The sequence below is a fragment of the Perna viridis genome, chromosome 14, assembly GCF_037379345.1.
Source record: "Perna viridis isolate PV_CMFRI_1.1 ecotype Kerala chromosome 14, ASM3737934v1, whole genome shotgun sequence".
Taxonomy (NCBI): domain Eukaryota; kingdom Metazoa; phylum Mollusca; class Bivalvia; order Mytilida; family Mytilidae; genus Perna; species Perna viridis.
The window spans coordinates 30,842,435-30,870,413 of record NC_142458.1 but is presented as its reverse complement, the minus strand read 5'-3'; the positions used below and the strand labels follow the sequence as shown (position 1 = coordinate 30,870,413).

The window sequence follows — 27,979 nt, the reverse complement described above, 5'->3', positions numbered from 1 at the left end:
TCTGTTTTCCATGTCTGCTCTTGGTCCCTAGATTACATTCTTTTGATTACCGCTATAACCTTGGTTTCCTTGAATATTCTTTCTGAAGTAAATATTACCACATATGTTTAATGGGTGATTTTAACAGTATAAATGAATTAAAACTTGTTAATTACATATGATATAGATATAAATGAACATGATTATACAGAGTTCATATAAAACGTCCCTGCTATCTTTGATGAACTCAAGACTATTAAAACTAGGAAAATTTTAGCTTCTGTTAAAAACAAGTCCGGTAATAAATTGCTTGAATTATGTAAATCGAATGGTGTATTGAATGTAAATGGTCGAAGAGGTCATAATAAATAATATGGTGGTAAACTAAACTGTAAAAATGCTAGCGTGGTTGATTATTTTATATGTATACCAAATGTCTTTATGTCAATGACTTACTTGAACTCAGATGTGCTCTCTCCCATTGTAGCTACTTTAAAGTATGACGACTATCAGTTATTCACCTAGCCTCTAACCTTTGGCTCTCTTTTAGAGATTAATCGCAAACTACAACAAAATAGTGGGGGTCGCTCATAAGAAATCAGATGCAGAGATAAGCTTAACAGAAATAGAAATAGAAAATGATTTTGTCTCCTCACAATAAAATAATGTAAATAAAAGTGTGATAAACGAAATAGTAAACAGAATAGATAATTGCGAGAGAAACTTTTGACACTAGAATAATTCAGAATTTAAAGATCCATAAATCACCATGGGCCATACACAAACCATGGTTTAGTACTGAATGTAGACATACGCGTCAAAAATACCACAAAAAAACTTTAACGAAATTTAAAAAATCGACAGTCCCGCTTCTTTAAAGCCAAATTTCTTGAATCCGAAAAAAAAGTATTATAAGACTCTAGATACATGCAGTAAAATATACCGCTCGCAAATGAGAAAGAAGCTTGAACATTTGAAAACATCGGACCAAAAAGAATACTGAAAATTATTAAACAAAGTTAGAGACAAAAAAAAAAACAGTCAAATATTTCTGTTGGAGAGCATTTTAAATTTTTCAAAACACAAAATACACCATCGAATAAGGGATAAGAAAATAATGGTTTCGATCATATGATAACAGATGTTGATGCAAATAACTTAAATGAAAATATATAAATGGATTCATAAAATGCAATGTGATCAGAAGATGCATTTCTAAACTGAAAAATAACAAGGCCAGTTAGGAAGATAGTATTGTAAATGAGTATCTTAGATCGAGTGTCGACATAGTCAATACACAAGAAACTTTTTAATATAATTTTTGACTCTGGTATTATACCCAACCTTTGGCAAATCGAAAACTTGAAACCAAGTTTTAAAAACAAGGGGGATTTTTGGGAAGCTTTTATTGCTTTTGAACAATAGACTGTACACTTTCTAAAACGAAAACAATATTCTGTACGAAAATCTAATGGGATTCAGGAAATCATACTCAACTACAGACAGTTTATTCACACTTTTTCCTTTTTTTGTAATTATTAAGGCAAAAAGGAAAAAAAAACTATTTTTTGCCTTTATCGATTTTTTTAAAAGGCTTTTGATACGGTGTAGATTGATACACTTTGGTACAAGATATAACTTAGCCATATGAATATTAAAATGTATAAATATTTATACAATTGTAAAATCGTGTATTGTATATAGCAATGATAAGCCTGATTATTTCCTATATAATATGGCTGTCAGACAAGGTAAAAATCTCTTAACATTTCTTTTTACATTTTATCTCAAGGATTTGCAATTTTATTGGAAAATGCTAATAGTATCAGATTTAGATACTAATTCTAGTTGCCTTAACGGCAAACTAGATATTTTTCTTAATCTTTTTATTCTCTTGCACGCCACAAGCTTACAGGAAATGTTCATTGTATTTGAAGGCTAAAAATTAATATTGAAAAAAAACAAAAATTATGATTTTGCTCATGCGAAAGACAGAGTCAAAATTTAGTGTTTCATTTAAATAGAACAGATGTGAAAAAAATAGATGAGTTTAATTACCTTAGAATTTTATTAAACAGGACAGGACACTTGAATAAAGCTATTAAAAACGGGAAGTAAATGACGATACTGGTTACTCATATATATGGTTATATCAAGCTGTTTTTAACTCATCTGGCCGAAGGCCATGTGAGGTATTGTCATTATTTGGCGACGTCGTCCTTAACAATTTTCCACACTCGTCTACTCTGACACTACTTGCCCACTAGAACCTAACTTGGTATGAGTGTTCCTTGGAGTTTTCTGAATAAAACTGCATAGAACTGGTGTCGGGATTTTTAATTCATAAAAAAAAACAAAATTAAAAAAACATAGCCGCCCTTACTAAAAATAGAACATAGGGGTCAGACGGTAGATTTTCGCATATCAAATCTCCAAAATCGTAAGGTTTAGCCAATTTTTTCAGTTGCTTATTATAAGGCCTACAAAAGTCTCCAGTGATCAAACTTGTCAGACGACTCCTTGTAAGATTTATTGCCCTTCAGCCAATATCTTGAAAGCTATGATAGATAAAAAGAAACTTTCAATCGTTGAAATGATTCTTAAAATAAGTCTTCATTGGGCAAAATTGTTGGACAATTCTTTGTTAAATTTATTGCCCTTGAAAGGCAAAATTTAACCAGGTGAATGATTCAGGTTCCTTGGAGCGCTTTGTATTAATACCGATTGTTAATAGTTGCATAAAAAACAAAATTGAAAGACTAACTTATTTAAGAGTGGCATGCTATGATCCGAAATTCCTCTAAAGGGTAAATTATATGTCATTTAAAACAGAATTTAAATTTGAAAATTGTTTGCACTTTCAGGACCACAAATCACAAATTGCAAATAGAAACAGGGCAGTTGAACGGGATTGAAAGAAGCGAATGAATCTGGAATAAGTGTTATGACTTTAAAAGTGGAAATGAATTTTATTTCATTATGGAGTGTCCCTTTTTCAGTGGAAAAAGAAACAACACGACCTAATATCTTAAAAAAAAACGACAAATGATGTGTTCCCATAATTAAAAAATCTTGGAAAAACTATGTAGATTTATGAAATGCATCACCAAAACAAATTGACTCTAGGCTTACCCTTTAACCTACTTAAGAAGTATTTGTTCTCCTAGAGTATGAATGAGTAAGTGTGTGAAGTAAAATGGGATTGTGGTATCTTGTCTTGTTCTCTGCAATGTCTCTGTACCATTGTATTTATGGTTTATGAGAATAAAATATATACCTGTCTGTCTGGTAAAAAAGTGATAAACACATGACCAACATTTCGTGCATCACACAGGCAATGGTTATTTAAAAATATGCAGAAACTAGTCATATAAGAATACAAATAAATCACGGAGTAAAACAATGCAACATAAATTGCTAGCTCGTGGTAAAACAATAATAATTTGAAGTTTCCGTGATTTATTTCTTAAGCAACAATCAATCAATGAAATTTAATCCAGAAATATTTGTCATACAGAGGTTCGGACTAAAGGCTCTACTCTAGGTATAAAATGCATTTTAAGTTTGACTATCGGGTCAATTAGGCGACAGTATTTTTGAAAAATAAAGGTTCATCAGCAACATGCATAGGTATCGCTTTTTCAAAGAAGCACACAGTAAATAATACACTTTCAAGTTTATTATCTAAATCAGAGGATGTCTTATTCAAATCAATGATAATTAAACGATTCCCGGGTTCGTCTCTTTCTATAAAAGTGGTAAATTTAGTGGAATAATATCATAAATTTATTATCAAATATGTTAGTTTCTGATTTTGTGTACTTTGTTTTCCTTGAATTTGTAGATATTTCTATGAATAATGGTGCAATTTTAACCGTTTGTTTGCACCGTTTAAGGCTCACAATTCTAAGGAAATCTTCATTATCCACCTCGTAGGTATAGTATTGACGTCATCTGCTCTTAACGATGTAACAATACATAAAACAAAAGGGGCTGAATGACAACAGAGAACGTTTTATATCTTAAATAAAAAGCAAAACTTCCGTGGAAAAGGAAAATATTATGAGTCGATGTAAAATTTTACCTGCCAAACTAAAGTGTCAAAACCAATATTTACATACTATCTGTATTGTACACTTAGGTAATATAATTGGTCATAATAACCAGTTTTCTGAAGTTGCACTAAACCAGGTAGTAAATTACCCATTTAACGTGAAATACAAGTGAATGTTTCAATTCAGACCCATGCAATATCTTGACTTTCTTAAGCATTTGTTAATGCTTAAGAAAAGCAAAGGACGCTTACCATACCGGTACACTTGGTCCATGCTCCTAGTTTTAGTGAAGTCCGAGTTTACTTTCGTTATTTTGTATGTATTATTTTGCTTATTTTAATATGTTCCTTGATGTGTGTGTCTGTTTTCCATGTCTGGTCTTTGTCCCTAGATTGCATTCTTTTGTTTTCTGCTAGAATTTTGGTTTCGTTGAACTCTTTAATTAATTTGATCATTATTCATGAAGATTGGTCTACGTTGGTATAGGTCAACGTTGGTATAGGTCTACGTTGGTGTTGGTATAGGTCTACGTTGGTATAGGCCTACGTTGGTGTTGGTATAGGTCTATGTTGGTATAGGTCTACGTTGGTATTGGTCTACGTTGGTATAGGTCTACGTTGGTGTTGGTATAGGTCTACGTTGGTATTGGTCTACGTTGGTATAGGCAAATGTTTCAACCGATACAAAAAACTCACTATTAAATACATATGTACTTCTAAAAGATTGATACGTGCGGGTATTTATCACCCATTTGTTTTACGGTAATATTCTACACACGGAAAGCTCGATTCTTACCAAATAAGTTAACTAAACCGTTGAATAGGCTTATTCGGAAGACATATTATATAATGATATTGTTGACAAATTGTTAAGGATAGATTTGTTGGTATTAACATTCATTCGCTTATAGTGTCTTTACAGAGAAATTAAAACACTCTATTTAAAAGCAGTTTTCGACAAGACACCGGTTGTGTCTTTATTGTATGACGTATGGAGTAGAATTAGGATTGATTTTACATACGATTGGTATATAAAGTTGTGTGTGTTAAAACTGATCTGGAGCTAACTGCTAGTAATCCTTAGTTTGTACATTTGTATAATTTTATATTCAGTTTCTTTATTTCCGAAGTAACAAGGAACTCAGACCTTTTTTTTTAACTGCATTTTAGTTGTGTTTAATTGTGTAATATTTTTCCACAGTGGCCAGATTTTAAAAGGGGAGGGTTGTGATCCCTTCATATATTTTTAAATATGTTCAGTTTACGCAATGTTCAAGTGTTGGCGGACTTGCTCGTTTCCAAAGTGACATTATAGCTTGAATGTCAACTTCCCTTGTAGTACCACATTTCTAAATATAAACGAGTTTTATCCTATACGGTACAAATCCCTATTTTGCTCGCCGTCTGTACGGAAAAAAAAACATTAAAAAAAATATTTAGCCAAGTTCATAATTGGACTTTGCTCACGATTATTGAGCCTTAATCGATAAAGGATTGAAATTAAAACGACTGTTATGAAACGAACTTTCAAATCTACTCAGTAAAAATATCAATTATGTTTTCTGCAAAAAGCAAACACAAAATTGTTTCAATAGGTTTAAACCTGTAACCATTCCAGCCTTAAAACATTAAAACAATATGTGTTGCAATGACCTTGACAAGTTCCTTGTTAAATCGGTCCAATGAATACGGACCTTTTACATAGCTCATTTTGGCGATCTTAATTATAAGTGGCTTACTGATTTTTTTTTTCATCAAAACTTTGACCCATATTTTAAATGTGCAGTTCCCAAAAGATCTAAGATAATCAACCGATTCCTGAATGACTATAATCCATTTATAATATTTGGGAAGAGACAAAATGAATTTTCTCTCAAAGCGCCAGGTTTATAGCTCGTTTTGTGCAGAAATATTCCATAGCATGATATCACCATTACATGTACACTTACCACCGTAAGATATTATAGCAGCTTACTCCCTTTGTAAATCGCCCTTCAATAATAATGACAGACGTTTTCGGAGCACTGACTCCGACATAAACTGTCGGTGTTAAGTTTGAGACCACGAAGTGCTAATACTTTCTTTTGTGTGTGCTGATATTAGTTGCGTTATCAACGATTTCAAGACTTACGATACTAGCAGTTAGGTGTTGATGACAAACAATCACGTCTAATTAACCCAGTCAATTTCTACCGAGAATATTAAAAGTGAGAACCAGCTGTGTGCTAAGAAGAAGACGATAAAAAGGATGTTATTTTGAATGCCGTGGCTTTTATTGCTGTTTTTCAACCCTTGTGTAATCGTACATGTAACTACCTTGTCAGGGATGTGGAGCAATGTGGAAAGGGGTGGAGCAAAGAATGGTTGAAAATGTCCCTACCTCAAATTTCTGCAAAGCTAGCATACATTATTTGTGCTAACATGTAGTGTTATGGGGTCAAATATAATATTTTCAATTAACCATAAACAAAGTTACGGTGGATACAAGTTATGTTATTAAAATTAGACATAGGTAAAAGGTAACGTCAAGAATTATTAAGCACAACAGATAAGCCATTCAGTCAGAATATGGGGTACTCTCAGAAAATGTCCTCTTAAGTATCCGCACCACTCTGAAACCCCGCAATGAAACGTCAGATAACGCCATAGTGTGTCGCTAATTTTCGTGAACACAACCTTTTAACATGGTAATGCAAAATGCATATTTTGTGGTAAATTTACAGTATGCTACATGTAATACAGAAATGTGTGACTCACTATTCTTTAATGTTAAATTTCAATTTTTACTGAATTTCAAGACTCGCATAATTGTATTAGATGACCTATGTCGATATGCAGTTATTGACTTACTTAATAGGAAACAAATTATATTCGTGTAAAGTTATTATATAATTTTCAAGACAAAGTTCCCTGGTAGGCTTCTGTGATTAAAACTGGAGGGGCTGCCAGTAAATTTACTCAGTTTTTAGACTCTTAGCCAACTATTTACCACCTCCTATAGATTATGCATTTTCGGAGAAGTCTGTGGAATAACTCCGGTGCACGGGATAGATGCAGGCGTTACCACGTTACCAACCTCATGTTTATATAACCATGACTTCTTTTGTCCTCGTGATCTAATTATCGTCTGCTCAACCCAGGCAAAGTATGAAGATGCTATATCATGACATTTTTACCGATTATACATATGGACGTTGAATGTTCACTAAAATGTCATGTTTATATCAACAAAGAGTCGTTTTCCCCCGTCACAGTTTTCCCAAATCCCCGTTTGTGCTATAATAAGGATATCTCGGCGTTTCCATTTGGAACAAAGACTACATTAAAAGAAATTCCACGACATGGTTTTGTGCTCATCACATGTTGTTACTAATTAAAAGATATTAAACAAATAATTTTCTGCTTAACATTATACTGTTGATTTTACAGGTCATTTGCTATTATTTTTAATAAATTTTTAAAGTTTTTTTTCAGTGTGTCAAATAAGAAAGCCTATGTCAAACTCTTTAGATTTATTGACGTTGATAGGAATGATGCTCTCTAGTAAACATGGGATCGATCATCTCTGGACCACACGACAGAAAACAATATTTAATAAAGAACAAGAAACAATTTCAATAATAAGCAATAGATAAGTTTTGCTTTGATGAATTTAAGTCTCCACTCATCGAAATGACAGTATATTTAACTGTAAGTATAGGAGTATAGGTGCTACAAAGCATGAACTAATAATGTACTTTATATTGTATTTTAGAATTGTCTTTGTTCCTGTTTGAAAACTACAGTTCCATCATCAACACATCTCAGTCAACAACACTAGAGCTGTCTTGCACAGATGGAACAGATACTTCCGACACAAATATAACGATAGATTTCAAAACCGGAAATCACGTAGAAATCATCACTTCCGTACCCGAGAAAACTAGTGTGATTATCCCGGCTGTCATTTCAATTGTTTGTGCATGTATATTGATTATCATCATAGTAGTCATGTTATTGATTAAGAACAAACAAAAATGGAAAGTACAGGAGAAAAGACTAGATATAGTAGAGTATAGCAAAGAGGACGAGGAAAGCGAGAAGAGCAAAGTACAGAATTGTTATGCAGAACTTGGAGCAGCATCTGATTTGACAGTTACTACTGACGAAAGCAACAGTCAGAAACATGACGATCCATCTTCAGGAGAAAACGCGTACAACCCTGCATGGCGTTAGGAAATGTATGGACTACTTCAAATACAGGTTAAACGCACCAGGGGCGTAGCTAGGCCTGTTTTAGTTGTACGCAAAATTACGGCGAGGGTTTTTTTTTTTTTTTTTTTTGGGGGGGGGGGGGGGCGGGAAAGGCCCCAGTGAGTCCGGCAAGGCAAAGCCCTGAGGGAAACTCCTGAATTATAACGATTTTGGAGTCAGTTTTTTCAGAGTCTATACTACGTTTATGGTATGCATATGTGATAAATAACCTTTATTTCATCTTTAAAATGTGTGTTTTTATTTTTGTTACTTTTTCCGAAAGTACGCAACTGCATATTTGCGTATAGGCAGCTACGCCCCTGCGCAAGATAGAAGCGCTCGTTTATTTTTGTACTTTGATTATTTCTTTGATTTAACTGTTATTTTTATATTTTTTTGCTATTATTAATTTATATAATTTCATTAATTTTTTTTCTATTTTTTTTTTCTGTCTTCATTATATGTCCATATTATCATTTTTTCGTCGTTTATGGTATAAACGTACGATAGGAGCGTTCGTTTAAAGGCACGATAGAAGCGTTCGTTTATCGTGCGTTTGGTGAGCGTTTCGCATGTGTTTGGGTATCGTGCGTGCGGGAAACCTAAACGTCTCAGGGAGTGAAATTCACATTTGAAAATCCAATAGTTTCTATCATATTTCAATGTCATTTATAGAGTTATCTCCCTTAAATTAGAGTACATTCTATACATTTTCATCTCTTATGAAAAAGGGTTATCTGAAAAGCTACATGTCACTTTCTGTTTACTATGACATTTTAAACAAGATATAAAAAATAATATTAGCTTATTTAATCCATATTTTAGAAACTCACCTGTTTACATTCGCTTTTTAGGCATCGTTCTGATATCATTTGAAGACGGCAGGGGGTCATGCTGTCCATTATTAAGTTCCTAATTCTATCTAGCAACCCCTCTCAAATTGGTGAAACTTTCATATATTCTTCATTATATAATGTCATTGTGAGGTACTATTTCCATATCAATAACTTTTTGGGGTTTCCTGATCGATGCAGAAGAATGAACTTTGTCATTGATCGACCTTAGGGGACCCTAACGCCGCTGAATGGAAATAAATGGAAATTGCACACATTCCAAATACCATGATGCCATTATACACCTACTTTTTATTATTATTCATATTTGAATGATGTTTGGGGTTTCCTATACTGTTTCTGTGGAGGGAAGTGGGGGCATCATAGAGTGCGCTAGTAAAAATATTTTGGACTTACATATCTACATGATCTTCTAATTATATGTAATATATTGTAGAATTGCTTAATATGTTTATATGATGTTTTATATAATTTAATTCATTTTTTTGATTGATTATTTTATATGGTTTTCCGCTTTATTATTTAATCTATGCATTGTGTTTAATATATATGTAATTTTAAAAGTGAACTATTTTATCTTTGCATTGTGTTTAATATATAGATATATTAAAATATTATTTAATTTATGCATTGTGTTTGATATTTACATTTAAATATAAATATACATGTACCAGCATAATGCATACATATTTTGCTTTGTCATAGTTTCCCCTTCCTCTTTCGTCTACCCCTGACTAGACTTTTTATGGGTGTTTCCAGAAAAGCAGAGGACGCAACCCTACCGGTACACCTGTTCTATTCTCCCGGTTTTTAGGGAAGTCAGAGTTGCTCATTTACTTTTATTCTTTGGACGTTTTATTTTGGTCATTTTATACATGTATTACTTTGTGTGTATGTTTTCCATGTCTGATCTTTGTCCCTGGATTACATTACTTTGTTTACCGCAAGAATCGTGGTTCCAAGATGAACCCCTAAAGGGTGTGCATACCTCGCCAATATATCCTTTTTGTTTTTTTAATCCGTGCAGAACGTGACACCTTCACTCAAAATGAAGACGAAAGGTGTGCATTCTGTGACATTAAAAAAAAACACTTGATTTCATTATATTTTTCTTTGCAGACGATATTGGCAATTTCAATTTACCAACCGGGAAAGAACATTGTATCAAGACCCCTTTTTGACAGAACACTTCATTTGTTGAAGTTTGTGATCAATACAAATGTATGACAGAAAACCTCCTACATACTTTCAAATTTTGATGTATTGAATGTCGCAGAAAACGATACTTTGTGACGTCATTTTCACACGTAAATGCTGTAAAATCTCGTAATTTTTCCCGGGGTTTAATCAATTTTTAATACTCTTTAACATAAACACAAAAATATGCTAAAATTTTGCAAAACAACTGGACCGGAAACTGGTATAAACGAAAATAGAATAACTATTGCCCCTTTCTTTGTTTAAAGACGAGTTTCAGTTTAAGACGGTTATCTTAAAATTCATTGTTTCGAGATTACAAATTTACTGATTCAGTGGTAATGAAAATGCACTTTCAATGTTTGGTATTGATTGTCACCCCGAAATGTTTCCTGTTTTACGTAGTTTTCTACTGTACTGTAATCACAAATAAAAAAACTGAAACTCTTTTTTGTACATGATGTATTCAATAGCTATATGTTTTCCATTCACATACAAGGACAATATTGGAAACTTTTCCTGCCCAGCCTTTGGGGTTTCTACAGTTTACATAGACTCGAACTCGTACCCCTACGACATCTATGGGAATTTTTTACCGGATATTTTGCCTGACAGTGTTACATGAAATTAACAAGACGGCGATTACCCTTGCTGGACTTGAGCTGTCGTCCTGAGGTTTTAGTAGCAATTTGTTGGTTGATTGTTGTATCGAATTCCAAACTTAACTACTTCTCTGTCTAAGAATGTGTTTGTAAAGTCTGCCTTTTTAAGATATTGATAGGTCAAATTTAATTAAAATGCACTATGGTTTTCCCACATATAACCAGTAAAAACATCTATGTCACAGATGCTTCAGAATAAATTTAAACACTTTAATTTCAGAAAATAAAATTTAAATTATATATTGAGGCAAACAAGACCAATCGAGAAAAATGATGTTCTACCCATTGCCTGATTCTTACACAGAATGGTAATTCAGGGAACTTTGCTGTTTTAGTGCCCTTATCGGTACAATGTACATTTGTACTCCTAAAGACCAAACATGTTCGTGCTGTTTTATGCACTTTATTTTCGGTTGCGACAGAGAACAGGAGGTGTACGCTAACTGATGATTGAATCTCAATGATCAAAGATTACCTAAATTCTTTAATATAACGTGCATGCACCTGGAAGTAAACGGTCACGTGATTTGGCAAATGTATGCTGTATTCATATTAATGCGATTTCTACGCAGTAGAATATATATGAACTTTGAGCATTATATAATGTCATAATTCAGCATGTGATACAATTACTCATTATATCATATATTTTAACTACTAGAAGATGCCTGCGAAATCCCGGTCGATTGAGTGTGAACACAGCACTAATTTGATGAACTCAAACAAAATAAGTATTTTTGTAAAGGATCTATGATCATATACCATACATCAATGGTGTACAGTTCGAACTGCTTAACTGGTGGATTAAGAGGAGTTGACCATTAACCTTTCAGGGGAATTGACTTTATTTTGACTCAGAATTGTTCTTTTATGCGCGCAGCGCGCAAAAATGTGTACTTTTCTAAAGCATGTTAGCGAATTATTTTTTTTTTTCATCTTTACTTATGTTTTAACTATTCCTTACAAAATTATCTTTTCTCCAAAGTAAGGATCGAAATATTTTTAACAACCAAAGAAAAAAAAAAACAAAAACAAGCTCCCTTCACCGGATGTTAAATGGTACGTCACTAAGCAAAGTTTCATGCCTTATGCTAATGCAATTTACTGGAAAAATTGGTTAAATCTAGGACTAAGAAGCTGTTTTATTGGTCCCAGGTTTAATTAACCCAGGGGTACGGGAGGAGTTGATATTTTACGACGACGATGACGACACCGAGAAACGCAAACGTTTAAAATACATTTGCAATAAACAATACGACTGCTCCAGACATGCGTTGCGTTAATGACGTTTTTCTGCAGCGATCGAATAATTCAAAATTAGCAGACTCTACATGTAACCTTGGTGCATTAGCTGGTTATCCTGAGGCTTCGTCCAAGTTTTCACTCCATGGCCAGTGGACAGCAAGAGAGTAACCTTGATTTTTATTTTATCAAGAATTCTGCTTTTGTGCACGTTATAGGGGGCCACCTTGGTCTGATTTGAGGGAGTTAACGTTTTTCATTGTTGAAGACCCTCACACATCAAAACGCAGAAGAGGCATTAGAGCCCTGTTCCTTGATATCAGTTATTTATCAGTTATGTATCATGTGTTTTTTTTTTCAGACACATATTCACTCCGTAACCACCCTTTTAAATGCACATGTTTATACATGTACAAATATGTGATCAAACCCCAAACTGGGACTTGTTCGCTCGTAATTTTTTAAGGGTTGAATTGGCGAGAAAAGTCGAAAGGGAGCTTTCAAGTAGGTTATCAAATGGTCTCTTGCTACATGTAAATATTATTTGATCTAGCTCAATATCGAACTTGCATGTATTTTTGTGCTTAATTTCTGTACAAAGTTTTGTTTATCGAATGGAAAACGCCAGGAGACGAACGGACAGACAGACAGGCATTCAACTGAATTTTTATGCATAGTAAAAAGTTTAGGCTGCATTCACACTTTATCCCAACTGTGCATTTTGCGCGAACAGAACTTTTTATCACACAATGTAATAAAAGAAAGACAACTACATGTGCAATGTATACTATAAGCTTCGAAGACTTGGCACTACATTTTTTTTTCGGGGGGGGACTAGGTTGAACACCCTTTAATATTCTGAAAGTTCTGTTCCACCCATTTTAGTTGCATAATGAATTATTAAATTTTAAATAATTCAATATTTTACTCAAAACAATGGGTAGGGGATTTACCGGTTTACACATAAGTAGGGGGAGGGGTCCGGACTTCGGGTGCAAATGTTTACACATAGAAGTGGGAGATTTATTCCGACACGTTCTACACCTTTCTATGTTTTGACAGTTTTGCATCTCAGAAAAATGGTGGATATCGGTTAATTAAGCAAAATAATGAACGTACATGTACATTACTCTTGTAACACATGTACACATAATCCGGACAGTACGTCGATTGAGCATGCGCGAAAGCGTATTACAATTTATAACACATGGCCTAATGACGGCTCCGAATTGGGATCTTTTTCTAAAAATTTGCGTTTCCGTCGAAAAAAAAATTGTTTCAAAAACAAATTTAGAAAGTACACGACCCTATATTTATACCTCATATCAACAATATATTCGACCTTGTATGGTTTCAGAGGAGTTGCAGCTCAAAGAAACCATTCTCTTCCTTTAGTAGTATAGATACTTCAAGTGTGGTCTGTGTCAGGGTGCGATAGAGGCCCTTAGAAAAAAGGGGGAGAGAAAGGGAATGAGAAAGAGGGCGAGAGGAAAGAGTCAGTTTATCTCTAATAGTATCTCTTCACTACTAATTTGGTTTGATATGTTTAAAAGTATGTTTTTATCGGCTTCAAAGTTAGAATTGCGGGACGTTCCAATTCTATTTTTAATGCATGTTTATTCCGATCTCGATGCAACGGAACAGATTCCGTTTCAGCAGCAAAATCAGCCAGAAAGAAGCAACAAAGTATTCTAGCCACATTTTCTATAATTGTCTATAGACAACAATAGGTGAGAAGAAGATTATGATCGCCCACGCTGATAAATCAGATGTTTTTATCAAGATAAGTTTGTTTGTTTGTTTGTTGGGGTTTAACGTCCGAGCAGCAATATTTCAGCTATATTCAGACGATGAACATGAAACTGATGATAAAATGAACATGAAATAATGATGAAATGGAAAAGGGATGGGATACAAGGGCAATGAGGTCGACAAATTTTGATTGCCACTAGAAATAGGGAGAGGTTTGTAGGGTAATTTAGCCTCCTGTGGCGGAGCCCTATGGTTCCTACTCCGGGAGAATACCACAGTAGGGTTCTTTAACGTGCGAGGAACGTGGCATCTTTCCCAACACGGTGCACCACTATGGTTTGCGGTCAGGTTTTCCGTATAATAGCCTGACAACCCCAGCATGTAACACGCCAGGGGTACCCCATTCTACCACCTGGGTCACACATCCCAGTTGCTCTGTGGGCAGAGCGCCCTAGCCCCCGGCTAGGGTTCTGAGCACTATTTAGTCGCCTTTTACGACAAGCTTAGCGCTGCTACAGACCTATTCTTTTGACACCCGAACCTGCACGGGGCGATCAAGATAAGAGGTACGTATGATACTTTCACATGTCCTCCCCTCATTGACCTCTAGAGTGCGTTGTCGAGATTCTTATAATTATGATTTGTTGTAATTATCGCGGGAAAACAACGTCCACATTTTTGTACATTCCCACTGTCGACGTTACCGTTACAATGACGTCGGCTTGGGCGGAAGTAAGATTCAGATGGCAATAAACGTTCATTGAAGTCATTAGGAGTTTTCAATATTCGCTAGTTTAGTTCGAAGTATTCCCCACACACGTGTCGCACGTGTTTGTTTGTTTTTATAGACTTATCATTTTTACCTGGGTTGGAGAGTTGGTCATTTCGAATAGGGGTTACATCTAAAAGAGGTACATCTAATGCTAAACAACATAAAGCAGCTGGAAGTATTCACCAAAACGTACTGTGAAAGTGCTTTAATTCGTGGATACAAATTTTCGTGGATTAGGGAAGAAACACAAATTCGTGGATTGAGGTTTTCAGTATACACATCAATGGACATCTTCTTTTCGTTGGGAACCAAAATTCGTGGTTTGGCCAACCTACAAATTCTACGAAAATTGGTACCCCATGAGCAATAAAACTTTCACAGTAGTCGGAGACTTGAAAAAGCCGTGGAAGATATGAACCTTACTCGACCAAATGAAAGTCGCAATGAAAGCCTACGGACTAATGAAAAGAATTACAGATTCGACATTTATTGCTTCGTTTCAAGCTGCACAGCGTTTCTTTGGGTTTACTACCAAAGGATTGAGCCAACAGTTTCATTGAAGCATAATCGACATTGTTCAAGGTTATGAGATGGTTGAAAATGTAAGAAAAACTTAAGTTAATGCTAGAGTTGATGAAACAATATTTGATACCGTTTTCCGGCAGATGAAGTCCATGGCCGCTGTAGCAGGTTTCGAATCATTTTACCCACCTAGACGTTGCTCTCAACAAACACAGAGATCTAATGTCCCGGCGAAGACCCCCAGAATTGTACTTCAAAAGCGCATTTTTCGTCACTTATCTCGATTCCTTGTAACCACAATTTAACGACAGATTCAATTACTTGTCAACTCAGGCAGTCCAAGCTTTCAGAATACTTTCATCCCGTGTACTTGAAACATCCACTGAAAAAACAACGATCTTAAATCATTATTCGGACAACTTACCGTCACCAGAGTCATTTCAATAGGAGATGCTATTAAGGAAGCAATTGTGGGTAGCTTGGCAAGATCGACCGGACACCATACAAGTTACTTTGGCTGACGAGAAGGCATGTAGATTATCGTTTTCAAATATAAGGAAAATTCTATATCTGCTCTCGTTGACATCGATCACCGGATCAAGTGTAGAAAACCCCATAGGGAGCAACCGATTTAATGCTCTAGTCCTTATGTTCATACATAAAGGTACTGAACTTCAAATATGTATACCATGATAGGGTAATTGATATGTATGCATAAAGACACCAGAGACGGATGTTGTTATTTAATCCATTGTCCTGCAAACAACTGATAATTTCAGTTTTGACAGTCACCTATAGATTTTAATTAGTCATTATAGTTTGAAAAAAAGATGTTTTCTTAAATTAATTTCCTGTAAGCCATCTTCTTTTACTACCATTACAAGTATTGGATAACAAGCGTTGTTTTGATGAACTAGCTAAATGCAGTTTAAAAAGTTAGGAGAGAATGCAGCCTGTCCCTAGATGGTATGATTATCTTTGGCTGTATTTGCCCCGATTTCCTACTTGTAACAAAGGTTTCAATGACTAGGTCAACAATTGTTCTACAGTCTCATTCTTGTAAAGCTGGTATGAGAAATAATTGAATCAGACTTTTTTACCTGATCAATAACACCCCTTATAAGTTGTTGGCGATTCGATTTCCTCGCAATTAAACACCTGAACTGTTCTACATATTTCTTATATATATATACAAGTGAAAATCACAACACCATCTTCACATGAAAGTATCATATCGTTGGTTATATTTTATTGTCAAAATATCGCTAGATTGCAGGAAGAAACAGATTAAAGAACAATTGTTGCAAAACGATTGCTAAGGTCTTTCCGATGAATATTACTAAATCCCAGTGTTTTTCAGATTAAGAAGTATCCAGCTTAAGAGTGAAATGTAACCATGGTAAAATAAAAGAGAATAATAAGAAAATAAAAAAAACACATTTTCTCTTCGAAACTCAGATCCAAGTATGCATTCTTCTTGACGTCGCAAGTGACACGTCCAGCTGTGTAAAACTTCAAACAGTTTCGATTATCAAGTACAGGATCGTCTGTATTACATACAACTTTTAAGACAGTAGAATTTGCATTTCCGATTATCAAGTTCAAGACTAAATCAGTAAAATTTGCAGTTCCGCTTAACAAGTTCAAGATCAAAAATACAACATAGATGTTATTAATTATTATTACTATTGTTATTATCTTTACAAGTTTTGACAATATCAACAACATGCATATTTTGCAGGAAACCAAAAGGTGTATATTTACCCCAAAATACTAAATGGTTTATCAATATACATCAGAAATCGTATGGATAAAACAAATACGGGACTTCTTAGTTAGTACAAAGTAACTCCACCAGAATATACGGTCAAAAGATTCACATACCATAAGCCAGAGGTATGGGTGTATTTTATGCTCCGAGGCGATCAAAGACATGTAACACGTAACAATACGAATAAAGATTGATTGATTGATTGTTGGGGTTTAACGTCCGAGCAGCAATATTTCAGCTTTATTAAGACGATGAACATGAAATGGATGATAAATTGAAAATGAAATTTTCACTTTATGAAAAAAGGGATGGGACACAAGGATAATGGGGTCGACAAATTTTGATTGCCACTGGAAATAGGGAGGGATGGGTAGGGTCGGGCAATTCAGCCTCTTGTGGCGGAGCGCAAAGATTCCTACTCCTATCGAATACCACAGCAGGGTTCTTTAACGTGCGAGGAACGTGACATCTTTCCCAATACGGTGCAACACTATGGTATGCGGTCAGGTTTTCCATATTATAGCCTGACAACCCCAGCATGTAACCAGTTGCTCTGTGGGCAGAGCGCCTAGCCCCCGGCTAGGTTTCTGAGCACTATTTAGTCGCCTTTTATGACAAGCTTAGCGCTGTTGCAGGCCTATTCCTTTAACACCCGGATCTGATCGGGGCTACGAATAAATAACACTCATAATGCAATAAAAAAATTGTATCCTAGTAGCACGAAAAAAAAAACTATACTCAACGCTGTAGTTTATCTGAAATACTGATATTTATATACATTTTTGAAAAACAGTATGACGCAACATTGGAAGTAAATTATCTTTAATCTAAAGTTGTTGATGGGTAATCAAGAAGGGAACCAAGATTCTAATAGAATTGTGTTCAGGCGCAAAGACCAGGTAGGGTAACAGACATATACATCAAATAATTTCTTTGGCTTAGTTATGAAAGTATAACATTTTCCCCATACAACGAGTGATTTCGGTGGGAAGGAGGTATTGAAATGAGTCACTAGGGATTCAAATTCTGTACCAGTCACAAAAGCTTTATTTTATTAATCAAAAAGAATCGTTAACAAAAGTATATACTACTATTTTTTGTAAACATCGTGACAGGGAAGGGAGGTAACAAAATAAGTCACAACCGCAACAGAAGGCACTCACGCTGAAGAAATAAATTTTTAAATTTAATGATCTTCATCGTGTAAAAAAGGAGCTAACAATGTCAAAAGAAAGATGATAGCCTTTTTTGCCCCGTGCCGGTCCAGGTGTCAAAAGAATAGGCCTGCAGCAGAGCTAAGCTTTCATGTTCATCGCCTGAATATACCTGACATAAATATTGCTGCCCTGGCGTTAAACCCCAATAATCAATCGTTTCCTATTGTAACTTTCCACATTATGGAAAAAAAACTTATTTAACTCTTCTGTCGCTTTTCTAATGAAAGGAAATGGAAAAACTGAATCTTAACAAATTACCATATTGAGTTACGGCGTTTTGACCGTGCAATTTTAATGATATCATAAAAATGCAATTCGCAGCATATTAGTAATTTGGGGAATTCTTTATAGGTATTCTTGTGTCAAATATAAAACAAATCATTAATGTCGATACGCAAAATTGTTTTCAAGGGAAAGAAATGATGAATGAAAGAATTACAAACATTCCACGAACAAAACCGCCGTAAAGTGGAAAGTATTTGTAGTTAGTTGCATACTAAAATTCTAATGTTTTACGTTTATATAGAAATCTGAGATGGATTGAGGTGTATTATTTTTACCAAAAATAATAAACGCACCACAGCAAGTTCGTTGTATACGAATATAGTATATATATAATATCGATGGACAGATTTTCTATACAAGTTAAAATTAAATAAAAGTTCAGTTATTGATTAGCAATTGCAACAAATATGACACAAAATTTCTAAAAGAAATTATGCAAATACAATACCTTATCGCATTACAGTTTTTTTGGGGTAAATTGTTCACGAGTTATAATTTCCTATCCAAATCTGAGATATATAAACACCAGGAAGTGGATAGTGGCCATAACTCTTGACAGAATGTTCAAACCTTTTTTGACTTTACAATTTTTCACCTCTGTGTATTAAAACCTACGAGGAGAAGAGCGAAGTTTTATTTTTGAAGAAAGGGAAATAACTCTGTAACGACACATGTGTTTTCTTAGCAGGGTAATTCTGTACCCTCCGAAGCTACACAGATTTATTTGGTATACAACTCAACTTGATTTCTCTTGAAACGACAAAGTCAAAATGTGGCGAAATAAAAAAAATGATAATAGTGGATATACGAATAGTAGTAAGGTTTTTTACCTTAAATTACCTTAACCTTTGACTTTCTTTTGTGGTCTCAAGTTATAGAGCACTGCAGTCTGAACATTTTATTAATGATTGTTTTTCTCCATCTCTTATCGTTTTCAAGATATATGCGAAAGAAAAAAGGGGGGATTTTTCAAACTCAATTTAAGACCATTTACTTTTATTTTTCACCTGTAAAGTTTATAATATATTCTGACATATTTTTGTATGTACTTTAGTTTGATGTTAGTTTTAACTTTAAAAAAAAACACTTCCGGTTTTCAACATCCGGTTTGAAGTTAAATTTCAAAGGTTTATAACTCATCTTACACAAATCATACTTTTCTAAAAGTCTAGCACTCAAACCACGAAGTGTTACAAATAATGATAACATAAAAAGTTCTGATTTATTTATTAAAACCCAGGAGGAGAAGAGCGAAGTTTTATTTTTGAAGACAGGGAAATAACTCTGTAAAGACACATGTGTTTTCGTAGCACCTTCTGAAGCAACAGAAATTTATTTGGTATACAACTCAACTTGATTTCTCTTGAAACGACAAAGTCAAAATGTAGCGGAAAAAAATGATAATAGTGGACATGCGAATAGTAGTAATGTTTTTCCTTGACAGGGAAAGACCTTAACAAACAAACAAAAAACAAACCTTAAATAATGATGCTAAAACAATGGTACATTTAATTTCAGCAGTACACAACCATTTAAAATGTAGGTCATAACTGTTCGACATAATTATAAAGGGTCAAACTGTGTTTGTGTCAGTAATCATTAGCAAAAAGGTTAATGAGATTGATAATGAATATTTGATATAATAAATCATACACGAAACTTAGGTTATTCAACTGAATATCACACTAACTGTCATCTAATTAACACTTATTATATGGTCCAATCTTTCATCGTTACCAAAATCAATGCTAAACTAGTAGTAGATAATGTTATACTTGTAAATAGGCATATCTTTATCGATTTCCATGGAAACACCTGCTGATGGAACAAAATGTCGTCTGCTCATAAAATTACTGTCACATTAGCGTTTGGATTACAGGTAGAAAGGTTCGCTATGATAAACATCTACAATATCGGTAATATAGATTGATGGACAGACAATAGTGATAAATATGGAAATTTATGATATGATTTAAAAGAACAATTTTAGAACGTTTTCTGTGTCGAAGAAAAAAATGTTTAAGGAGTATAAACATTGATACATTTCAATTGAGATAATGTCTACAAAACCATTCTCAGAAGTACCGTATCAGAACTATACTTTGATAAAACGCAATGTTCAAAGCAAAAGTCATTTGCGGGCACGGCTGAGCGATTCAGATTTGTTCGTAGATCCATCTTTTCCGCCAGATCTTACGTCACTGACGTACGTGTATACGGGAGATGACCGGTACGAGAAAATGGTGTTCAAAAGACCAAAGGTAAGGTTTGCGTGTACGTGTTGTCCACGGTTCCCCAATGAGGAATGATTTGCATGTGCAATCAAGATTAATTTATTGTTATTTTCGTACGGTAATTTTGTGTTTTAAAAAAAGGAATTCTTAAATTTTCAAATTTACGTGTTGTACCCGGCCCAGGAAGAGAGGATTATACACGCATTCAAAATTTATTTGTTAATGCTATTTACAATATTTTTTAATTTTTTTCTGAAAGGTACATGTATACAAATATAAGTGTGTGCTTGTTGGAGTTTAAATCTTGTCATCAAAGTTGCCTGACTGGTTTTGTATGATGTCTTTTTATTTGTGCGCTGCACAAGTAATTTACGCATAAGTTTTTCGCATTGTATACCTTTGTTACCGGAAAGGACTTAAATCTGCTGCCTTATCGTTCAAAAAACGATGTACAATTATATTATCTTAAACACAAATTAATTGATATAACAAAAAGACCTACTTATATGCTTTTAATCAAAACATGTTCATTCGATATCCGAAAAAATCTTAGCGGTTAACAACACTTGGATAGAAATCAGTTATATTTATCAGCTTTGTCAGTTGTATCATATTTTTCATGGTTATGATATGAAAACTGGGTAGACGTATGCTTGATGAAATTTCAATACTTAACAAAATTGGCCTAATTAAGGCTCTTGCTAAGTTAATATCTACGACGCAAACAATGTCATATATACACATAATATTGTCAATATTATAACTATTTTAATGAATAATGTTTGGAACCCTTCTGAGAAGCTTGTATAAAATATATACACATAACATTGTCAATATTATAATTATTTTAATGAATAATGTTCGGAACCCTTCTGAAAAGCTTGTATACAAAATAAACACATAAAATTGTCAATATTATAATTATTTTTATGAATAATGTTCGGAACCCTTCTGAAAAGCTTGTACACAATATACATTTCTCAATATATTTCTTCTTTTCACCCGTTATATGAAGTACATTATTTTATGTGATTTGGGATTTTTTAAAAAATGCAGAGACGGGCAAAGCATTTTTCACGGGAAAATATATGTTCACTTCTCTCTTGCGTTGAGGTCTTATAATGTATGTAATTGTGCTTTCTTACGACTGAATCTCATCTTGTGAAGAACCTTAACTAAGTCATAAGAAAGATATAATTATTGACGTGGCCACTTTTTTATTACAGTGACATTTGTTTCTATTACACAATTTATAAATTGTGGTAAAATATATTCGTGGTAAAAAAATGTTTTATTTCAAATGCGTACGCAAGTACTAACCAAAGGTGTATATGTAACATTCACTAGTATCTTGTATGAAATACTTTCCAAGAGGACAAATTATTCAAATTTAACCAGGGGATATTTTAAAATAATCCGTCACCCAATTTAAAAAAAACGGAGTTTGATGTACATCAATACTATCTATGACCGTGTAAAAAATCAGAAAAAATTCGGAAGAATGCCTATTTGTATCGTCCCACCTTAAAGCGACGTTTTATCTGAAAAGCCGCGATTGTTCCGAATACGCAGATACAGAATTATTCCCCTTTGATTTCCCGCGGAATAATGGTATTTAACTTTGATTTATGTTTATGTTTATTTTTTGTTTTTTTTTTATTATTGTGGATCATGTTATACAACTAATCACTTTATAACTGCAACAAAATTAATGTAAGAGTAATCAAGGGAACCAAGGTTATAGCGGTAATCAAAAGAATGTAATTCAGGGACAAAGACCAGACAGTGAAAACAGGCATACAAAACAAAGAACATTAGTAACTAAAATCATACATGCAATGTAACAAAAGCGAATGAGCAATTCGGACTCCACTAAAAACCGGGAGGCTCAGCATGGACCAGGTGCACCGGTAGGGTAAGCGTCCTCTGCTTTTCTAGAAACACCTGCCAAGTTGATCATAAAAAGTAATAATGAATTTGTTTGTATGTTTTTTTTTTTCATTTTCTTTTCTCAAATGATGAATCCAATTAACCGTTAAACCAGCTGATAATGGTTCTGGGTAAAAATAAAATATTGAGAAATGCTAGAAGTAGGATAATCTTGAGAATTGCTGTGTCATACCATCGATCTATCTAATTATATAAACAATATAGGACAATTTAAAAGTTTTATTGGTTTTTGTCCATTTCATCAAGAACAGCCATAATATCTAAATGAGTTGTCTCTGATACAGTAAAGTCCCATTCTCATGACGAAAATGTACATACATGAGCATTTAACTGAAATATGAATGTGTATAAAAAGAAATTTGCTGACGCATTTGTATGTCCTTTTCAAATCTGCACATTAAATGATGAAATCTCAGGTTATGTTTAGGGTTTGCGGAGTTAGCTTTTTGGCTTTATTTTATAGGTTGGGTCCCTCAGTTGTGTAAATATTATTTTTATTTACTCCTCTGTATATATGTTGTTTACAATTATAATATTCGTAATCATAGAGTGCATTGTAGCCCCAGATATGAATATTGATTGAATTTTGATAACACTACGCATATCACTCTTTTCCACGAAAAACACCATTATCTCGACATCAGGAATCGTATGTGTGACCCTGGGTAAACAAATGTAGAAAACCTCAACGTTTTACAACGTAAATTGTACAAATGTAGCTAGTGCTGTAAAAAACAAATACGTTATTAGATGTACACGTATGGCGTATCCAGGTGAAATTACGGGTTTAGAACCCCCTCCCTTTTGTTGCAAAATGTCGTTAATACCATGTAATATTTTGGCAAAAATGAGCAAACATAGCCCGGATTACGTCTTTATACATAATTCCGGATAAAAATCATGTCGGGAAACACCTTAAACCCCTACAATTGAAATTATATACTCCTGTATACCTTCTGTTAACGAGTTCGAACAATAACGGCATTTACATGTACATGTACATGTATTAACTGCAATATACCTATTGTATGACTACTATTTAAGATGACTAAAAACCAATAACACAGAATGAGCATTAATAAAAACCAATAGCACAGAATGAACACTAATAAAAGCTAATAGCACAGAATGAACATTAATAAAAACCAATAGCACAGAATGAGCACTAATAAAAACCAATAGCACAGAATGAGCATTAATTGGAAATAATTTATGCACACGTTGCATTAAAGTTTAATATTTAAATGGTATCTAAATTTTGTAGTAAATCATAGCACGAGATTGTAAATGGTTCTTTTCATCAGAAATCACAGAAATAACTCAAATGTCTCTCTTTAACTATCTATGGGTGTGTGCCCTTTGCTACTACGGCTCAGGTAGTCTCCGTTACAGTAACGTGGGGAGTTATCGGTCTTGTCCCCGACACGACTCGAGCAATCATGAATCAAGAATATCTGGCATAACAAAGAACATACAAATATATTTGAAAAGAATGGTTATTCTTTAAAAAAACGAAATTGATACCCTTGAGCACATTGAAAATAATTGTTGCATGTGACAGATTTGCCTTATCGTTCAATTGTTTAAGGCATCATTTTTTTTTCTCACCCAGTGGCACTATAAATGACGAATGTGCTCACTTATAAGATAAGGTCAAATGTTTCCTTTGTTTGCTCTTGTCCACGAAGAATTCTCCCTATATTTATTGTAAACAGGGGTATGTACATTTTGCTCTGCATTCATATGTACAATGTAATCCAATTTAGAAAAATACTCACCCAAATACATTTACAGGTGTGCAAAAGTAAACTTCCAAGGAATCCCACGTAAACATTGCAAGTGAAAAATAAATGAATAACAGAGGCAATCGGTAAAAGAAGGTTTTTTTTTATAACATTTTAAATGTTATTTGGGAACTTTTTATAAAATCCTTGTTATTTCTTTAGTGGTTTTAAAAGATAAAACCTACCGAGATAAAACCTATGGGAAATCTAGAGAAATCCTTTTCCCGCCAAAATTTCAAAATGCTTATATGTCAAAAACGAGCACACCGATCCATTTATGTTTTCTTCTTATATTTTTCTCTCATGAAAAATCTTATAAATTTTTACAACCCTTTGAAGTCTTAAACCATCGAGCATCCTTAATAAAAACCTTAAATCTTATTAAATCGTCAATAGTTAAGGAAGCGGACTTTGATCCCGATATTGCAATGAATCAAAACACTTTTAACAGTTGATATCAATAGTACATCATCCACACAGGCAGATTGTTTTAAAACTGACATTTAAAAAAAACAAAAAACAAAAAACAAAAAATAAATAAATAATAAATAAATAAATAAATTACATTCTCTACCATTTTTATTTTGCCATTTAAGCCAATAAAGTTGAAATTATAAACATAATAAACATTTTTAAAATGTAATTACCACATTAATTTTTACCACATTAATTTAAAGAAACCTGCACTTTAAGGAACATATGGGCATTCATTTGTACTATGTGGCTATTTACATCTTACGCAAACTGTCTGTTTTGAATATCTTACTATCTACTGAGTTTTTGTAAAAAGAAAAGCGGAAGTTGATCATATACTTATAATCTGGATCAATTTCAGGCTGAGACGGGTTTTCAGAGCGATCCGATGCCAATTCGGCCCAAATTGCTAAATGTCACAACAAAATGTAGATATTATGGTGAGGGGTGTATTACTCAAGTATCTCAAAGCAAGGACAGACAAATTTTGGTTGAATTAAGACTACAGACCATTTATTTTGTAGAACACTTAACCTATATGATCAGTCTCAATTTCCCCACAAACAGAAGAAGGAGACCCCGACTTCTGTCAACAGTTAAATGCACAAGTCGTGAATTTTGGATTAAATAAAACTTAACATCAAAACATTCCACGCATGACACAAGATCAATTCCTCACAGTTTAAGCAAAAGCATTCGGCAGAATTTTCTGATATACATAAGAGAGTTTCATGCAACCTATACATAATGATAAATACATTTGTGTAGTAAAGTGATTGTCGTGTTTTTATATTCCCACCCAACGATTGGAATCACCCTTTCCGTTCGCCCGTTCGTCATTCATTCGTCTCGTTTCATCACAGAAATCTCTTCTCTCACTAGACGGATTGATTTCGTATTTGGTTTGTGGCTTCAGGTTGATGGGGCATACGTTATAAGCGTAATTGTTTGCTGTGCGATGTCAACTTTCTGTACGAGTGAGGTATACATATATTTAGCACAACGCATGCAATTATATATACTTGTATGTATACTGTACAACATGTCAAAACATGTACGGAAACTTATAAACGTTTAAAACACTATTTGTAGCTACTTCATTCTGATGAAATTACTTTTTGCGGCGTGGGAGGTGTTTGGGATGCCCCGTTTCCATGGAAAACCTTTAACAAAAGAGACTGGTTCCAGGCGGCTATAATCGTCGTCTCTTTGGGTGTTCGCTATCTTGAGAAGCTCATTCCGGGTTACAGAAACTGTGAACAGAATTTTATCAACGACTACATTGGTAAGTTTATTGATTTATAATCATTTGATTACTTTATACATGTAGCACATGTGGAAATATTTCGTGAAATTTTTAACATCTATTATAATAATTTTACATCATCTGGAAACGAAACAAATGAGGTGAGTCCCAAACGTTTGCCTATATTTAATCATAATACATCACATGTGTTAAGAATAGGGGTGGGCCAATGTACACCATTACATGTGTTGGGAATAGGTGTGGGCCAATGTACACCATCACGTGTCTTAGGAATAGGTGTGGGCCAATGTACACCATCACATGTGTTAGAAATAGGTGTGGGCCAATGTACACCATTACATGTGTTAGTAATAGGTGTGGGTCAATGTACACCATCACATGTGTTAGGAATAGGTGTGGGCCAATGTACACCATTATGAATATTATTAAAACTACATGTGGTTCAGTTTAAAGGGACTTCCGGCTGATTTGGGTTGAGTGATTTTTCCACGTGAGATTCCCAGTGACCGTTTTCGCTTTAAGGTATAAACCAGCTAGAGTGGTCTCTTACAATGAATCTTGCATATAAATCATAGGATAAACATATTCAAAGTCGCTAACGGTAAACAGATATAAAGATCAATGGCACATTTTTTAGGGTGAAAGAAAAAATCTCCCCTGTAACGTAATAAATGTGGAAGCTGGTGATTACATGTACATTCGCTTAATGAATTTGGAAATAATACCTTTCATGCAGTCTTACAATGCGTATCATTATTACAGGCAGTGTTCCCCCAAACTGGATCCGATTGTAGAGGAATATTTATTAATAAGCAATAAGAGTTGAACGACACGAGTTTAAGCGACAGGCCATTGTCTTAAACTGTGAAATCTAGCGATTTTTAATCTATGAATTTTATACCGTCCACAGATACGCTAACAGATTAGATGTGCATAAGATTTTGATTATTTTAACACCGTTAACATCTCTGAATGTACACTTCAAGTTTTTAATCAAAGTACACATAGGGGAACCATATACGAGCCTTGTGTAGTCTGTCTAATTTGCTAAATTGGCGAAATATATTTCCACGTAGGAAAAATGCATTCCTGTCCGCTATCTCCAGGATACTGTTGCGGGGAAGTTTTAAACTTTGAAAAAGAACTTACAAGTGCAAACAATTATAATAATTGTGTTTACTTAGTCTTTATACATATGTATTTTCCTGTCCTTCTGGACCTTCTGCCCGTCCCACGTTACTCAATTTCTAAAAAAATCTGCTGCAAGCCTTTTACATGTCTCCCCATTTTCTCGTCATGACTTCACCACTGAAAGTATTCTTATGGTAACGACATGGTATTATGATTTGATATTTTAAATGTTCAGTATTTCTAGTTGTATGATGAGTCATAGCATTCGATTATGTGAATCTATAATCAAGTGATACATGTATTAATAGTTTGACTATTTTTTTTTTCTGTTTCACACTGACAATGACTACGTCCATAAATAGACATATCAAACCAGCATTATTATTCTTACGGTGCACCAGATGCATAATTTATAAAACTGTAAAAGTAGTCTTCATTAGTTATATCACTAATATGAGATAGATTCTCACAAATCCAATATTTGAAGCAGATGTAAAATTTTCATCGATCCTGGTCAACCCCTTTAGTGACCCTGCAGCGGAATATATTAGTCTTCATTTTACTACGGCGTCAGAAAACTCCCGTAAATATCCGCAAAA

At 34.0% G+C, this 27,979-nt stretch overlaps 2 protein-coding genes across 6 annotated transcripts in view; both read left to right on the top strand.

Annotated features, from left to right (window-relative positions):
• The window catches only part of LOC148598973 (uncharacterized), a 29,594-nt gene extending 19,854 nt beyond the window's left edge, over nt 1-9,740 (top strand). For 3 of the 4 annotated variants that reach the window (XM_088561293.1, XM_088561294.1, XM_088561292.1), the window contains one exon: nt 7,788-9,740. In XM_088561293.1, the coding sequence (XP_088417419.1) occupies nt 7,788-8,248 (461 nt within the window). In that variant the 3' untranslated portion in view covers nt 8,249-9,740. Of the gene's footprint in view, nt 1-2,843; nt 3,335-7,787 lie in introns of those variants that run through there. The other variant, XM_088561295.1, reaches the window with a different exon arrangement.
• A 10,738-nt stretch (nt 9,741-20,478) lies between these two features.
• Nucleotides 20,479-27,979, top strand: part of LOC148598972 (uncharacterized) — a 29,025-nt gene continuing 21,524 nt past the window's right edge. For both annotated transcript variants that reach the window (XM_088560194.1, XM_088560192.1), the window contains exons 1-2: nt 20,479-20,801; nt 26,075-26,267. In XM_088560194.1, coding sequence (XP_088416320.1) covers nt 20,598-20,801; nt 26,075-26,267 — 397 coding nt within the window. In that variant the 5' untranslated portion in view covers nt 20,479-20,597. The remainder of the gene's footprint in view (nt 20,802-26,074; nt 26,268-27,979) is intronic.